At 43.5% G+C, this 18,341-nt stretch overlaps 1 protein-coding gene across 4 annotated transcripts in view; it reads left to right on the plus strand.

Moving 5' to 3' along the window:
- The window catches only part of BIRC6 (baculoviral IAP repeat containing 6), a 1,530,571-nt gene that overhangs the window by 349,066 nt on the left and 1,163,164 nt on the right, over positions 1-18,341 (plus strand). For all 4 annotated transcript variants that reach the window (XM_033935681.1, XM_033935678.1, XM_033935679.1 and 1 more), the window contains one exon: positions 4,592-5,995. In XM_033935681.1, coding sequence (XP_033791572.1) covers positions 4,592-5,995 — 1,404 coding nt within the window. The remainder of the gene's footprint in view (positions 1-4,591; positions 5,996-18,341) is intronic.

Consider the following 18,341-nt stretch of genomic DNA (forward strand, 5'->3'; position numbering starts at 1 on the left):
CACACCGCCTAGCCCAGCCCAGCCTAAACCAACCCAAACCAATGAGGGAGGATCTTCGGACACTGGCACTGGCACATCCTGTGCATCGGTGCCGGTGCCGAATCGGGTAAGACATGTTTTGCGGTGCTGGTGGGGATGTAGGATCGTGGGGGAGGGGGGGTGATGCGAGCGGGGGGGAGGATGCCGGTTCGCAGAGGGGATGCAGATCGGATTGAAAGAAAAAATTTGTAAAACGCGCTCACGTATAACGCGCACGGTTTGTAAAATCGTGTATAACGCGCGCGTTATATGCGTGAAAATACGGTACATAATCTCTTTTTTGAGAGTTTCTGAGGGTAGGTCTCCCAGCTCCCCAAACCCAAATTGCTATTTGTTCATTTTCAGATTTTCTTTATTTTTACCATTTTTGGCCATCTTGCATTTTTATTGATCTTTTTATCAAAACTTGAATTCTGCCTCAAAACCCACCGATTTTATTGAAAATTGATTGGGATGGACTCCTCTGCCCCTAATCTGTTGAATACACATATTGGACTGGCGCTGGAACATTGTCAGTGTACCGTGTGTTGCAGCACGGTACACTGCAACATCATCTACCTGGGTATCCCACAAAAACAATAAAAAAATTGAGATTTGTACAAAACACCGCTGTTCACTTAATCTTCGGACTGAGAAAAAAAGACCACATCAGCCCCTACTACAACAAACTACACTGATTACCAATAGAAGCACGAATACTATTCAAATTTGCATGTATCTGCTTCAAACAAGTCTGGGGACTAGCACCTTCCTACCTGCAAACTCACTTCGTTCTGCACAACCCCACACGAACAACCAGAAACAAAAACATCTTTGCCTACCCAAAGATCTCAGGCTGCAGATACAAATCTTTCCTTGATAGAACCTTCATGTTCCAAGCAAATAGACAACAAGTCTGGTTGCAAAACTGCATAAATGAACCCAAACTGATTTACAATGCATTCCGGAAAGCAATAAAAACCGCCCTATTCGACAAATTCATTGACTAAAACAGATCACCCTTAAACTAAAACAAACCCCCCGTAAACGCTATTCAATCTCTCAGGAAGCTCCAATTTTCTTATATTCCTTACCCATGGAACTTAAATTAGTATGTACCTTGTTTATGTAACTTTTCTATTTTAGGCTCCTTATCATTCGCTGACTGTCTAGCCTTCCATCAATGTGAACTGCCTAGAAGTCGCCTGACTATGGCGGTATAGAAAAATAAAGTTATTATTATTATTATTATTATTGGGGGCGGGAGCTTTGGGCTTCACCTCATCCTGGTCCTCCAGGGCTGGGGAGCTGACCTGTCCTTGATTTGGGCTAAAGGTCTTGTCCAGAAGCTGTTCTGGATGCTGGCACCAAACACTTGTGTACCAAATTTGGGGTCTCCTTTGGTGTGGCGTGGGCACCTCAGCGGGACCCAGCAGTGGCATTTCTCTAGGTTTCATTCAACTTATCTAGAGAGTGTATATTTTGTACAAAGCCCATTTGATGCAGGCAGAGGGCACATTGCCTTCTTCATTGCCAGTCACTCCTGTGCTGGAGGTCCCTGTGCAGGAGCCCTCTCATCTTGATTGCCATCAGTTGTCAACGTCTATTATGTCTATCCTGTTTCCTGACACTGTTTCTATTTTGGATTCTGCTGATATCCTTGCCAGGACTAGTCAGCATGGTATCTCAGAGAGTCTGGATTTGAGTGAGAACCCCATCTTCTACAGACTTTTTAAATCTGTCTCTGTCCACCATTTCCTTGCTGGTGCTTCTAAGAAGCTCATATTGGAATCCACCTTCTCTGTTGCAGTGCTTGGTTAACGCATCTGCAACTTCTTGGTCTAATTACGGAGCAATGGGATGCCCCTGAAAGCGTTTTCCAGCTCTCTAAAGCAATTGCTAGACTTTCTCCACTTGCTCCTGATTTCAGCAGTTTTTTTTTTTTTAGCAGCCCCAGGCGGATTTTGCCATGGCACTAGCTACCCAGGTGCACAGCCCTCTCTAGTGATGGGGGTATATACTTCAAGACTCCCAAGATTGTAGGGTAGACATTGTCTTGGAAGGCTTTTTGAAGTGGCTTCTTTGAGTATTTAGGCTGCGGTAACGGCCTCCTTTGCAGCGCATGCTTGTCATATGAGATTGCACCTGGTGCCCTCTGCGGGGGAGGATGTCTGTGTCCAGCTAGTGAAAGAAGGTGTGGATTATGTAGTGGATGCACTTTATGATCTCGGCTTATGCTGTATCAGTACTGGCCTCTTTCGATTCATCCTTGGGCTGGGGACTCTGCCTCCAAGACTTCCTTTCAAAGGTCAGCTCTTTTGTGGTAAGGGTCTGGGTGTCCGCATGGCCTGCTGTAAGTCTCTCCCTGTGCCCAAATCTCGCCAAACTTCAGGAGGGGACAGTAGTGCTTTTCGTTCTTCCCTCAGACCTTGTTACAATTCCATTTCCAGGCGTACTCAGGCGTCTGGCTCCCATACGCTGCTGCTTCCTCTAAATTTAAAAAAAAAAAAAAAAAAAAAAGAACCCATACAACACCTAAGGTCCAGTGGTGCTCCCTCAAATTGGGGGCTCTCTCAGTTTTACCAGAAGTGAACATGAATATCCTTGTATCACTGAGTGCTGGACATCTTTTGAGAAGGGCACAAGATAGACTTCTTTCATCTCCTTATGGATTTGTGTCTGGAATATTCAGCAGGAAACCAGAGAAGTAATCAAGAGTGTTCACTGCTCTGCTGTGTCTTTTGAATATCCGAGTGGTAGAGCTCATTCCAGGCACCAAACAGGCTTCGGCAGATACTCCTTATACTTCATCATGCCAAAGAAAAGCTCTGTGGATTGGAGTCACATTCTGGCTTTACATTTGGTCAATACTTTCCTACAGATTTCTCCTTTCCGAATGAAAACAGTGCGCACAGTCATAGCTGCTGTCTCTCCCGGGGAGTTTCTAGTGTAAGGTAGCCTGGTTGTTAGTGCTTTCCAGATATAAGAATATATTATGCTGCTTGCCGTTTTAGAAAGCAAAGTGCCTTACCTTTAGCAGATGTTCTCTGAGGATAACAAGATAACATTCCTTCGTCTTTGTGCAGCACATTATATTAAAAAAAAAGAAATTATACTATACAAGTTGGTGAGCATTCCTATGCAGGCTTTGTTGCTTGACATCTCCCAGATATAAGTTCAGTCAAACCTTGGTTTGCCAGTAATGCGGTTTGCGAGTGTTTTGCAAGACAAGCAAAACACTCGAGCAAATCGTGCCTCGCAAACCGAGCATTGACTTGATTTACGAGCCCCCCTCCCCGCGCAAACTGGCATCCCCCGCCGCTCAAACACAAGCCTTTACCCTGATTTGGCACTGGCACACAGCACCAACCCACAGGATGTGCCAGTGCCCGAAGATCCTGCCTCTTGCCTGGGCTGTGCCTTGAGAGAGTGGGAGCCAGCAGGCCTTGAGCATGCGCAGATGCTCAAGGCCCAGCCCAGGCAAGAGGCAGGATCTTCGGGCACTGGCACGTCCTGTGGGATGGTGCTGCGTGCTGATGCCAGATCGGGGTAAGGTCTTATGTTTGGGCAGGCAGGGATTGCCGGTTTGTGGGGGTGGTGGTGGAAGCGCACCAGTGGCCTTGGTGGTGAGATGTGAGGTGGAGCAGTGCTGGTGGCCTTGGGGGGGGAGGGGATGAATCAAGCGAGTTTCCCTTACTTTCTATGGGGAAACTCACTTTGATATACGAGCACTTTGGTTTACGAGCATGCTTCTGGAACGAATTATGCTCGTAAACCAAGGTTTCACTGTATATTTATCTTGCTCCATGCTTTCTCTGTAAAGTTCTTACCTGTAACATTCATTCTCTTAAGATGGTGAATCATTAGTCACATGAATCCAGCCTGCTTTCATTCTGGAGTTGAGTATATTAGGTTGGTTTCTTCACTGAAGCATACTGCACATATTAAAGATGCTTTTTAAGAAGTACTAAGAAAAGTAGATGCATCCAATTTATGGTGAGCTCTGATGCCACCCAGTAGTGTGACTGATTTTTTGACTACAGAGAATGTTTGTTACAGGCAAACAAGGTTTGCTTTTCTTGTAAGTTAAACGCCCATGTATTGAGAACCATATTACAACTGTGGTCAAGTGTACATATATTTTTTATCCTAGATATTCCTCAGATGTTTTGGTTTCTAGAGTATATATTCCATTGTGCTCTTTTTGTGTGCAGTTGCTGTTTATTTAAAAATATATATATATATTTTGGTGCTCCAGATTTGTCATGGTAACCCCTAACATCATAAACAACTTCATCAGCAGCAGCCTGTTTAATATTTGACTTTGAATATTATGATTCGTGTTTGTTCCTGGGGTGGATATGTATTAGGATTGCATGAAATCTGTTTTTGAATCTTGGCAGCCATATGCTTGAGAAACCTAAACTGTAGCTTGTTAACATGACAGAAGACTGCTATGCAGTCGTCACTTTAAACTAAGTTGTAAAATTTATGTTTCTTTTTAGTTTTTGAATGAAGGAGAGTATTAAGGAGATGATAGTACTATTGTAATTTTCACTGTTTTATTTTAAAGGGCATACATCACAAAAGGAAACAATGGAGGTGAGCTTGGACTTAACAGCCGTGAGCATTCTGCAACAGCCTGAAAAACTTCAGTGGGAAATAGTTGCAAATGTTCTTGAAGACACTGTTAAAGACCTGGAAGAACTTGGGGCAAATCCTTCTTTAGCCAGCTGTAAGAGTGAAAAAACAAAAGAAAAACACCTAGAACAGCACAACATTCCCTTTCCTTGTTTACTGACTGGTGGTTTGTTAACATACAGATCTCCTGCAGTCTCTCCTATCAGCAGTAATTCACGGAGGTCTTTAGACACTTTAAGCAGGACTCAGGGTGAAAGTCTCTCTGAACAGGGGTCCACTGACAATGAATCCTGCACAAATTCTGAATTGAATTCTCCCCTTGTAAGGAGGACGTTACCCATGTTGCTGCTTTACAGCATTAAGGAATCTGATGAAAAAGCAGGGAAGCTCTTTTCCCAGATGAACAATATTATGAGCAAAAGTTTACATGATGATGGCTTCACAGTTCCCCAAATAATTGAGATGGAACTGGACAGTCAGGAGCAGCTGCTTTTGCAGGATCCCCCTATGACCTACATTCAGCAGTTTGCTGATTCAGCTGCCAACTTAACATCTCTTGAGTCTGACAAATGGAGCTCTGTGGTTCCCAAACCGGGAACTTTGGTTCAGTGCCTGCGACTCCCAAAGTTTGCTGAGGAGGAGAACCTGTGTGTAGATTCCATCACTCCTTGTGCAGATGGAGTTCATTTGCTGATAGGACTTCGGATGTGCCCTTCTGATTCTCTAAGTGCAATAAATCAAGTAGAGGCCTTGAACAATTTGAATAAATTAAATTCAGCACTATGTAACAGGCGAAAAGGAGAATTAGAATACCCTCTTGTTGCTGTGAATGGTACAAGCATCAGTGGGATGCAGAGTGAATCACCAGCAGATGTACAGACATCTTTGATAATTCAGCCAGAACAAAGAAGTGTTAGTGGTGGGTATTTATTACTTTATAAAATGAACTACACCACAAGGATAGTAACTTTGGAGGAAGAACCAGTTAAAATCCAGCATATCAAAAATCCCCAGGATGCAATTACATCGCTGATTTTGCTTCCACCAGATATTTTGGATAATCGTGAAGATGACTGTGAGGAACCTATAGAGGAATCACAGTTGACCCTCAAGAGTGGTGGTGGTGGTGGTGGAAAGGAGCGGAAATCTGACCTTTCCAGTCTCGGTCACCTCATAATTACAACTCAGGGAGGAGATGTTAAAATATTAGATCTTTCAAACTTTGAAATTTTAACTAAAGTGGAGCCACCTAAAAAAGAAGGCACTGAAGAATCTGATCCATTTGTGTCTGTGATTTACTGCTCAGGCACAGACAGGTTGTGCGCATGTACAAAAGGTAAGGCAGATTTTAATGAACTATGTTTTTATTTCAAACTGGTTGTACACTAGCTAGGATCATATCACCTTTAGTTTATCGTAGTAATACCTTTCCTTTACCTCAAGGAAAATGTTATGTCAAACTCGTTTACCCCTATGTCAAACTTGTGAGACTTGCTTTAATATTTTTATTTAGGTATAATATTGCTTTTTGTGTTATCCATCCACATCACAGATGTTCAAGTATTGCATCTTTGCGTTATTTCTCTTTTTACAAGAACCAGTTTACTATATTGTTTTGAGTTTGCTCTTTTTTATTTAGAGATCTTCATAAATTATGCAGTCAACCTATGGTATAAATAAGTTGTGATGTCACTGCCTTGGAACAATTTAACTACTCTCCAATGTTCCCAACTTCAGTAGTGTTTCTAGACAGAACTATCTTGGGTGGGCAAACGAGTTATGTGAAAGCGACATTTCTACATATCGTATATACTTGAATATAAGTCAAGATCCTCATTTTCCCCCAAAAAGGAGGAAAAATTGTTGATTCGAATATAAGTCGGGTGGCTTAATATTCAAGTGCCCTGCCCTGTCAGGTACTGCACCCAGCCCTCTTCCCTCCCTCCCCTGTCAGGTACTGCACCCAGCCCTCTTCCCTCCCTGTCAGGCTCTTCACCCAGCCCCCATCCTCCCTCCCTCCCCTATCAGACATTGCACCCATCCCTTCTCCCTCCCAGGCTCTGCAGCCTGTCTCCCCTCCCTGCCCTGTCCTCCTTGTCTCCTCTGCCGATCCCTGGTGGTCCAGATGTACAGCAGGTAGGAACGAGCTTTCCGCTCACCTGCTCCGCTGCTAACGTGGCTGCCGCGAGATCCGGTTTCTTCTGCCGCTGAGTAGCAATAAGCAGGAGTGGCTTCTTGACTGGCTCCTGCAAATTCTTTTGATTTGTGAGAATTTGCGAGAGCCAGTCAAGAAGCCGCTCAGTGCCAAGCAGGAGTGCCAAAGCGTACTCCTGCTTGTTGCTGCTCGGCGGCAGAAGAAACTGGATCTCATGGCAGCCACCCCCGACCACGTTAGCAGCGAGGCAGGAGTGCAGAAAGCTTGCTCCTGCCTGCTGCACCTCTAGACCATCAGGGATCAGCAGAGGGAGGTAGGAGGACAGGGCAGGGAGGGGAGACAGGGTACAGAGCCTGATGGCGACCTGCAATAATTCTGGGAGGGGGGCGCTGGCCCGAATATAAATCGGGCCCCTGGCCCAAAAATCCCAGTTTATATACCAACATGGCTTCAGACCCTGCTTCAGCACTGAATCCTCCTAGTTTCCCTAATTTCAAAGGTACAACAACTACACTCACGTAACAAATTCGCTGTCCTACTACAATTCGATCTTTCCGCTGCTTTTGATGTCGTCCATCACGACATACTACTTTACCAACTTTCCGAGATTGGAATCGAATCCACCGTCCTAATGTGGTTCTCAAACTTCTTACGCTCCCGTTCCTACACCGTCAACACAAATGGCACCATGTCCACTCCTTGGACTCCATCTTGCGGTGTCCCTCAAGGATCACCCCTTTCCCCTATTCTCTTTAACATCTACATGTCCTCCCTGAAACTCTTTCAACTATCCCCCCTGGAAACAATCTACACTTATGCAGATGACATCCTTGTCCTCCTTGAGACTGACCAGAACCTCACCAACCTCCACGAAAACATTACAGCTTGCATAATGAGACTCCGTGCCTGGTCCCTCTCAATACAGATGAAACTAAACGAATCTAAAACAAAACTACTCTGGCTCGGCCCAAAATTCGAACACCTGCCCACACTTTTCACACTACCCACAGGCGATACACTACAGCTCGAGTTCTCATGCAAGATCCTTGGTATCACTATCGATTCCTCTCTCTCCCTCAATGACCACCTCAACTCCTTGGCAAAATCATGCTTTTTCAGCCTTCACATGCTGAGGAAAGCTAGATCCTACTTCAGCCAACAACACTTTGCCATCCTTGTCCAATCCATCATCCTCTCCAAACTAGATTACTGCAACGCCATCTACTTAAATCTATCAAAAAAAAGTATTCTAAGACTCCAGCTAATCCAGAATACTGCAGCCAAACTGATCTTCTCAAAACGCAAGTCTGACCATGCCTCCCCACTCCTTGCCAAACTTCACTGGCTCCCAATAATCTCCAGAATCCATTTCAAATGTTCCTGCCTGGCTTTCAAGATCATTCACTGAATCCTGCCTCCTCTTATCCCACTATCTTTCAACTCCTCCAATCCCGACTCCTCCAGAACTGCCCAAAGGCTTAAACTAGCCTTCCCCTCTCCACGCGGCATCCACTATTCAGGCAAACTGGGAAAATCCCTTCTCTTCAAAATCACAGGTCTTTGGAACGACCTCACCACCCCGCTGCGGAACCTGAGCTCCCTTCAGTTATTCTGCAAACAACTGAAAACCTGGCTTTTCAGCAAATTGTAGCTCTATCCTACCCCTTTCTCTCCCCCTTCTACACATAAGTTCATGTAATCCTTTTTCTTCTTCTCTACCCTCTATTTTAAGTTCTTGTAAACCGTGTCGAGCTCCATTCTCATGGAGATGATGCGGTATATAAACTTAAGGTTTAGATTAGATTAGATTAGATATATAGTATGCCCACCACCTTATCATATACTCCTTTCCCCTTCTGCACCACTTATTAAATTAGCAATTTAAGACACCAGGTCTTCCTGTACATAAAGAAGCCATCCCCCCTCCAACTAGTTTTAGCTATGAGGTAAAACTGTCATTATAATTGATAGCATTAAATGTGGAGTAGTTGACAATTCTTTTGCTCATGAACTGTGGAAGTGTTCAGAGATCACAAGGTTCTGGATGTTGTTTAATTTGCAACTAATATTGATTTAATCTGAGTTTTTCTGTGGAAGGACTTATTTTCAATAAACCTGCTTTTTTGAGGGCTCAAGGTGCAAGATAATTTTTTTTGGGGGGTGGGGGAGAAGGCTTATATTTTTGGGAATCATTGTTTACTAAATTATTTGCTACTGCCAGAACTGCCTATCTTCTGGGACTGGAGAAATAAACTGCACTCCTTTTCTGCTTTAGGAGTCTTATGGGGCTAGAATCTCTCCAAAAAGATATAAGAAAATCTTGACAATTTGGGAATCCTATTTCTGTTACATTCACTTAGGGGTCAGTACTTAGATGTGAGAATACAGTATTCACCGATGAAAGCAAAAACAAAAACTGTGCTTACAGATTTTTGGAGATAATTTATTAAACACTGACATATAAAACCATAAAAATTCAATTAAAAAAGTACAATGATAAAAAATACTGTGATAAAAATCCAACCGGACCCTACATGGTCCTTGTTTCGGCGAACACGCCTTCCTCAGGGGTCCAATGGTTTGCAACCTCACATATAAAGAATTGGACTGAAAACAGTGTATTGTTTTTAAACATGTGAGCAAAGAACATCGCAGACAAGCTGAAGTAGCAAAAAAATGCTAAGAAGAATACAGTATTCCCCAGAAATTTGGGGGGATTCTGTTCTAGGAGCACCCGCAAATTTTGAAACACTGCGAATGTGGTTTAGGAACGGATCGGAGGCGGGAGAGGGCTGCAGGGGCAGTGGTGGGTGCTAAAAATACAATATTTAGGCTGGCAGGTGGTTTGGCCGTGCAGAAGGCTGGGGGGGAGGGGTGAGGGGGGAGAGGAGGAGGAATTGGCTCTGCAGAAGGCTGATTGGAATCGACGGCTTTGCAGAAGGCTGATTCGTGGACTCAGTCATTCCCTGGATTTTCTGACTGGAAGAGGCAGTCAGGAAATACCGTGAATAACTGAGTCCACGATTCGCGAACCGTGAATTCATGGGGGTTTACTGTACTTACAGCTTTTTGCAGAGGTCTTCTGATCTGCTCTGCTTAGTTTTGGTTTGCTTTTTGGCCTAAGTTCATTTTTTTGAGGCTTTGGTGCCCTGAGACGCCATTCTTTGGGATCCTCTGCCTGGGAAAGGACACAGGTTCCACTGAGTCAGACTGCAGCTCTGCAGGGCAAGCCTTTGGGTGGACCTGGGGAGCCAGACTTCTCTGTGTCTTCAGAGCTCAGGGTTTGTTCCCCTGGGAGCCAGCTTGCCTTGTGGGTGCCCTGTGTAAGAGCCCTTGGGCTATCATGGCGATGGCTTTGTAGTTTGCTCACCCCTGTCGCGCTGCACGGTCCCGTGGGGGTGGAGATCTCAGTCTGGGTTGGTCCGACTGACAGTCCAAAGATTTCTTGGTTTGGAGTTGGATTTGGAAGCATCTGAGGCAAAAAGTCCTTTTCTTCTCTCCAGCTGCAATGAAATAGCTGCAGGCAGGCATCTCCACAGAACTGCAAGTATAGCCCCATTATTTCCTATGGGAAAATCACAGTGGGTCTGAAAACCTCAATTTTGAGGGTTTCTGGGGTTAGGATTTAGGCCCCACACTTCCAAAGCCACTTTTAATGTGTGTTTGAATATTCCAGTAGGTCTCCATGGGCTATTTTTGGCGTAATTTTACAGGTGGTGGCCATCTTAGATTTCAATCGATCTAAAGCCTCTAGCTGCCTCAAAACCTCTCTCTCTTTTTTTATTTTAGTTGATTAGGATGGACTCCTCAGGGTGTGAGGACTCCATCCCTTGTAAAAATTATTCTTGTTGTTTGGCAGAAGAGCGTCCATGTGCCACAGTGCGAGGGAGTGGCAGGAGCCTCATGCTTAGCCCCATCCATGTCCTCCAGGACTGGTGAACTGCTGTGGGTCTGAGAAATGGGTAAAAAGTCCCATCCGGATATCCTGTCTTGTGATTGTAAAGATGTGCCCCCACAATTGGCTAGTCTATTGTGGGTGTGTGAGAGGTCCTGGGTACAATGCCCTCAGAGGATCAGTGGGAAGTGAATCAATGATAGCCAACCGTGATTACTTAAAGAATATATTGTGCAGAAATTTGCTTAATATTACTGAAATGCAATACTTAAAAGAAAGATATACCAAACATATGCTGCTTACTAATGTACAGAAAGATATTTAATTATGGAGCTGCTTTTGTGAATGAGAGAGAAAAGACAGGTTTTCCTTTGTCTCTCTGAATAAGTGAGATGTGGAGGTGCTATGTAGGGGAAGAGAGGGGACAGAGAGAGAAATAAACAAGGATCCAGAGAGAGGGGGAGGGTGGTCAAGAGAGGAGGCGTTTATAGGTTGGAATCTTGTTTTAAAAATAGCATCTATTGTTAATTACATCTTTTTCCAGCATCTATCTATTCATAATTTGGAAACTGTTTGAAAAAATGGTTCTCAGTTGATAAGGAAGATGTGACACAGTAATGGTAGATGGAATTAGTCTGTTTGACTTCATTGTTCCATTCAAGTAATATATCTTTTTGCTAAACAGTCCAGTCTGGCAGTATACTTAAGGGTTTATCTGCATCAACATTCCAGAGTCAGATTTATATAATGTCCCATAGACCTTTGCTGACATTATTTAGGTCATGCTGACAACCAACACTCAGCAATGACGTGAAGCAGAAGTGCGTGGAGTCTGCAGAGCTGGAGGTTTTGCAGGCTTCATTTGCTTCCCCTGCACAATTTGTAAATCTGATGTGGAGAGCCTTTCTGATGAGACCACATCAGTTAGCATAGCCTGTGACTCACAGCTGTCAACCCAGGGAGTGTTCTCTCCTCCAATGTCTGCTTCTCAGTTCAGCAGACCAGGTTTGAGCTCCAGTGACCTTTCGGAGCCGGATTGAAGGTCAGACTCCATGCCTTTTTTGCCTCAGGACTCTGATTCAGAACTAAGGCCAGTACTGGGCAGACTTGCACGGTCTGTGTCTGTATATGGCTGTTTGGGGGAGGATGGGCTGAAGAGGGCTTCAATGGCTGGGAGGGTTTAGATGGGATGAAGTAGGCTTAACGGAGATTTCGGCAGTTGGAACCCAGGGCACAGTACCGGGTAGAGCTTTGGATTCTTGCCCAGAAATAGCTAAGAAAAAAAATTTAAATTGAATCAGGTTGGGCAGACTGGATGGACCATTCGGGTCTTTATCTGTCGTCATCTACTATGTTACTGATTAAGTCCTGGATGACTTTGTCTCCCTGTTTGGGTCCGGAAATTAAGAGACCTCCCTGGCTCCTGACCGGGGGGGGAGAGGGGGGGGGAAGAAGACCCTTGGATCTACCACCTCTTCAAGTCAGCCTCTATCCATCACTTTATTGCCTATGCTATCAAAGAACTGAAGCTGGAGGCTCCAATCTCCACTTTCCAGTGCACGGTCATGAGTAGCTAACTTCCTTTTTCCTGTGCATCCAGGTATTAATGCACTGGTTACGGAGGGGGCCCTGAGGGTTGCCAAGGCCATGTCGAGACTTCGTCCCATGGCACCAGTGTTTCAACAGCTATTTGACCAGTTGTAGGTGGATTTGGCGGTGGCTCAGGTCACCAAACATATGGCTCTTCCGAGTGAGGGTGGTATTACACTTAAAGATGCTCAGGGCCGCAAGGTGGACATGATTTTGAAAAAGCAGTTTGAAGTCCTTGCTCTGGGGATCACGTCTGCTGCTGCTTTATTTGCTGCTTGGGCCTACCACATCAGACTGCGACAGAAGCCCTCTGTGAAGGAGGATGACTGCCCTCAACTTGTGCTGGAAGGGGTGGATTACATGGCAGATGCCTTATACGACCGTATCAGAGTCATGAGCAAGTTGTTGGCGTATATTGTGCTCACAGAATGCTCTGGATCAGGCAGTGGGCGGGTGACTCAGCCTCCAAGGCGACCTTGAACAGGCAGCCTTTTAAGGGACAGATGCTTTTTTGGTAAGGACCTTGATGACCTTATGGCCAGTGTGGCAGATCACCACCCTAAGTATCTGCTGGAAAGTAGGTTTTAATTTGATATCCACTCATTCCATATGCACTATGATTCATTGCTCAATCATGCGGGCCATTTGATATTTGGATATTTCATATCAGGATGGGTTTTCCATGTTTCTTTTATACCTATTATGTGATCTTATGTTTTTGTTCACAGGTTTGTTTTTTTTTCAAGATATTCTCTCACTTCATGTTCATTTAATTCCTTTTTTTTGTCATGTTCAGTTTAACACAAGGAAGCCAGCCTACATAGGTTACACCATTTCAAATTTTTCACTTCTTTATTTGTCCTCTCCCCTATGGTTTCTCATTTTTTCACTCAAGGTTCACAGTTGGATTTTGCAGTTGTCCACCCTCTTGTCTCACTGTTTTTCCTTATAGTCACTTTTGATATATTTCCAATTGTTACACTCACGGTTGACAACCATAATAATTTTTTTCAGTTTTCTCTATTTTCATTTATTCTGCCATCACCATATAAAACTTTTACTCAGATGATTTGTTAAAAGTAGTTGTTCTTGAAACAATTTTTTATGCTGATTCTAGAAATGACTTCTATTTTTGCCTATCACATCAGGGTTTTACACAAAATAAGAAGTTATGTTTTCACGATTTTAACTACTGTAAGCACAAATGTATTCAAACACCATTTCACACGAGGTCAATTTTTATTACAAACACATTTTAAAAATACTGTAAAGAACTGCCCTAATTTATTTCTTGACTATGCTGTAACAAAACAAAAAGCAAACAATGTTCCATTAATTTTCAAACTTTCTCCTCTTTGACTTCCTTGCAGATCCTTGAAGATCTTGACTGTCCATCTTCAATATCCAACAGTAGTCGGCCATCATAGTTTCATTCCATCTCCCCTGGTACCTCCTCTCCATCTCCTTAATATCTTGGTGAAAACATTCACCTTGCTCTTCAGTATAATGTCCCAGATTTTCTGGAAAGTAGTCGATATGGAAATGTAGAAAGTGAACTTTTACACTCATGTTACAACCCAACTTCTTTAAATTTTCCAACATTGTTTTAACAATGGCCCTGTAATTATGATCTTTATTATTCCCTAGAAAGTTTTCAATAACAGATCGGAAGGCGGTCCATGCATCTTTTTTTCTTTCACTTATTGTTTTATCAAAATCTTCATTCTTCATCAGTTTCTATATTTGAGGACCAACAAAAATTCCAGCCTTCAACTTTTCTTGTGTGATGAAGGGAAATTTCTTAGAAAGGTACTTTTAAGCAGGGCCCATCCTATAGTAGAGGCCTTACAAACTGCTTCATCAAGCCCAATTTGAGGTGTAGTGGTGGAAGCAGGACTTTTTAGGGGTCTACAAGCGGTTCATGCAGGATGTTTTTAGTTCCAGGCAGAAAATTTTTCAAGTACCTTTCTTATTTCTAATCTTAATGTATATTTTCTGTAAACCGCTTAGAACCTAACGGATGTAGCGGTATATAAGAAATAAATTACATTACATAAATTACATTACATTACTCTGGCCAAACTCTCACACTCCAATGTCTTTGCTTTGCCTGACTGTCCCATTCACTTATAAAACAAGGCGTATTTGTGAACCCAGTTTGTTGTCCTAATAGTATTCTTGTAACTTTGAAGTCACCACAGATAAGTCATTTGTGTTCCTCATACTGAATACTTGTTAAAAGTAGCTTCATGTTCTCGAATGTTTCTTTCATTTGAACTAAATGGGTCACAGGAATGGACCCATACACATTCCCATTAAGCAGTAACACGCCTTTTTGATGAGTCTAAAAAGTATCCACTGAGTAGGATCATGTTTAGTGCCATAGAAGTGCATTAACTTGTTTGTTATTGCAGTAAACCAAGGAATCGTTCTGTGAGAATAAAGGAACTAGTTCTTTTTCTCTGTGTCTATACCATGAGTAATGTGTTCCTGGTTCCAGAAGATTCTTACTTTTAAGCCGGGAGCCACTAGTTCTGCAGATTCCTTAGGCAAATTCAAATCGCATACTAGATCATTAAGTGCACTCTGAGAGAACAGTTGTGGAGTTAAGTCATATTCAGGCTGGTAGACATCATTAGTATCGTCTTTGGTGATTGCATCAAGTTCACTTTCAACATCATCTTTTGCCAGGTTCTCTAAAACAGCTGGAGGAAAAGGAGCATGCAGGTCTTCTCCATGTGGAACTGGCCTAATGGCTGAAGGAATGCTTGGATACACAATTTGGTTCTTATTTTTCGAATTGCACCCATGAACATTAACTAAACAGAAGTAACAGTTGTTAAGGTGGTCTTTAGGCTCCCTCCACACCATAGGAATTGCAAATGGCATACATAAGACTATAAGAATTGCCGCTGCTAGGTCAGACCAGTGGTCCATCGTGCCCAGAAGACCGATCACGCGGCGGCCCTCTGGTCAAAGACCAGTGCCCTACCTGCGTACTTTCTGGTTCTAACTTTGTCTTGAATTCCTGGAGAGTGTTTTCCCCTATGACAGACTCCGGAAGAGTGTTCCAGTTTTCTACCACTCTCTGGGTGAAGAAGAACTTCCTTACATTCGTACGGAATCTATCCCCTTTCAACTTTAGAGAGTGCCCTCTCGTTCTCCCTACCCTGCCCTTATCTACTAAGTCTATTCCCTTCAGTACTTGAATGTTTCGATCATGTCCCTTCTCAGTCTCCTCAGTTTGAGGGAGAAAAAGCCCAGTTTCTCTAATCTTTCGTTGTACGGCAGCTCCTCCAACCCCTTAACCATCTTAGTCGCTCTTCTCTGGACCCTTTTGAGTAGTACCATGTCCTTCTTCATGTATGGTGACCAGTGCTGAACGCAGTACTCCAGGTGAGGGTGCACCATGGCCTGGTACAGCAGCATGATAACCTTCTCCAACCTGTTCGTGATCCCCTTCTTTCCTTTTGTCCACAATCTTAACCTCTCGGCACAATAGCGGTAAACTTTCTTTAGCGCCCATGCCTTATCCTGGTCACCAAGTTTCACTTTAAGCATAGTAAGCTTTTTTCATAAAGTCTGTTATATCCGTTCTTTGCTTAAGCACTGTCTAATTTCCACAAATGTAACAGAAAACATTTGGATTGTTAACACCCTTGCATGTAGACATTGTAGTATCTGCATCACAATAGAAAAATAAAATGAGAACAGCACTGGTAATGCAAGTGTCTGAGATAAACAACACTTCCAAGGCCACGCAATAACAACTAGCAGCAACAGTTGTGTCAGCCTTTTGGAAAAGTTGGCTCCTGTGGTCTGGATCGGGAGGGGGCTGCTCCCCCACCCCCTACAGAAATAGATGCAGTTCCCTTGAGCCTGTCCTGTGATGCATCTTCATCACATGCATCATCTGTGTGGTTGCATGTGATCTTGCCTATCTCGGTAGAATCCTTTTCAATTTGATTTAGAGATTATTTGGGGGAACCACTTTGTTCTTGAACTTTAGCTAAGCAGCATATAAAGTATTTAAAGAAAAAACGTAAACTTTAGCAGTACTTGTTAGCTGGGAAACCGGAAATGTGGCTGTATGTTTGGAGAGGGAATATCTTATAGAGAGAGGAAGTCTGAGTTAGTAAATACAAGAGCCCCCTCACTTCGTGCTCCGCTCTGACACTTGGAGTTCAGCTGGAGAGTCAGCGGAGGAAAGGCCAGGATCGCTGAAAGCTCCTGCCATACATCACTGGACCGCAGGATTTTTAAAAATGTACGGAGGGTATACGCTCCATAAGATGCACCCTTATTTCCACCCACTTTTGGGTGGAAAAAAAGTGCGTCTTACAGAGTGAAAAATACAGTAATTCTGTTCACCCCCTCCTTTTTATTATTTTGTATGTAGAGGGGTCAAATGGAAGCTAATCAGGGAAGGTAATTGAGAAGGAGGAGCTATGGTGTGAAACTGTCAGCCACCCCCTTTATTTAATCTTGGGGACAGCCTCAGCGGTTCAGTGGGTTTTATAAAGTTCTCTAGAGTTGAACCTGCCGATCCATATAAGTTATCCTCTCACTTTGGGCAGATAACCTCTTTTCCCCCACCCCATGAGCTCCTTTTTTTGGGGGGGGAGGGGGATAGGGGTGGGAGGAGGGTGAATTATGTTTTGCTTTGATTGGAAGCATACTATACTTTATTCTTTTCCCAAATGGGGGATGCTGTGTGTATACCCCATGTCTTTTTGAATTGCATAAAAGCAAAAGAATAGCCTATGTTTTGTATTTGAGTTTTGGTTCTTTGTACACCATTATGGACTGTTTGGGATATGTGCAATGTATAAATAAACAGTTTGTATTTGTATGATGTATTTGATAAATTTAGAGGTGTTTTCAGTGGCAATTGTTTGGGCTACTCTGACACAAGTTGGGCTACTTTTGGCCATAAGTTTGGCTGGAAATTTTTTTGCCATCTGGCAACCCTGACTCAAATAGAAAAGAAGTTGGACACTATGGCACAGGAGTTAAGAGCTCAGAGGAGCGTCTGTTGCTCAGTATAGGGTGGTTATGTGGTATGATTGATTATGTTTCCGCACTCGGGGAGTTTCAAAAAGAGGAATGTGAGCAAGTTTTTTGGGGGGATTATGCTTGATATTACAGAGGAAAGGGCGTATGAATTTGTCGGTAATTTAAAAAAAAAAACTTTTCAGAGACGCTGGATCTGGACATAGGGGGGTGGGGGGAGGGAGGATTTGGAGAGAGAGAAAGAAAAGGACCTTGAGGAGGGGCGGGAAAGTAGACTTAAACCAAAAGGGAGGGCAGATGCTGGACTAGGGGGGTATAGAGGAAGAGAAAGCAACTGCAGAGAAGGAAAACACCCTGAACCGAGGAGAGAGATATGCATATGCCAGGCCCTGGGAAGGTGGAAGAAAGTGAGAGTAATAGATACAGAAAGATCTGAAACAAAGGTGGAAGGACTCAAAATATTAGCAGAAGGAAGATAGAGGGAAAAACCTGAAACAAAGGGGAGGCAGAAGAGAGGGGGCAGATGTTGAAATTGGGGTGTATAGAGGGAAGAGATAAAGAGACTGCAGAGAGGTGGAAAGATTCTGGACCAAGGAGGGAGGGAGGAAGGAAGGAGAGAGAGAGAGAGAGGCAGAGAAAGACCTGGAAGAAAGGAGAACAAATACTGGACATGGGGGTGTTTGTAAGCAACAGAGAGACAAGAAGCCTGGACCAAAGTGGAAGACTGGATGGCCATTTGGTCTTTATCTGCCATCATCTTTCTATGACATGAGGCAGATGCTGGACTATGGGAGGTGCAAACAGAAGAGACAGAGGGGGAAGGGACCCTGAGGAAGAACAGAGAGATGCAAGATCATAATTATTTATATTTGTTTTATTTTTTAAAGAGGTCAAAGCAGATGACTAAAATATGCAATGCCACCTCAGTAACAACTATAGAAAAATAAACAAATATAGTGCAAAATATAGATAGCACATACCTTTGTTGTCTAGTGATTTCATGAGTCTGATTGCACTTCCTTCTGACTG

This window comes from Geotrypetes seraphini, chromosome 3, assembly GCF_902459505.1.
Source record: "Geotrypetes seraphini chromosome 3, aGeoSer1.1, whole genome shotgun sequence".
Taxonomy (NCBI): domain Eukaryota; kingdom Metazoa; phylum Chordata; class Amphibia; order Gymnophiona; family Dermophiidae; genus Geotrypetes; species Geotrypetes seraphini.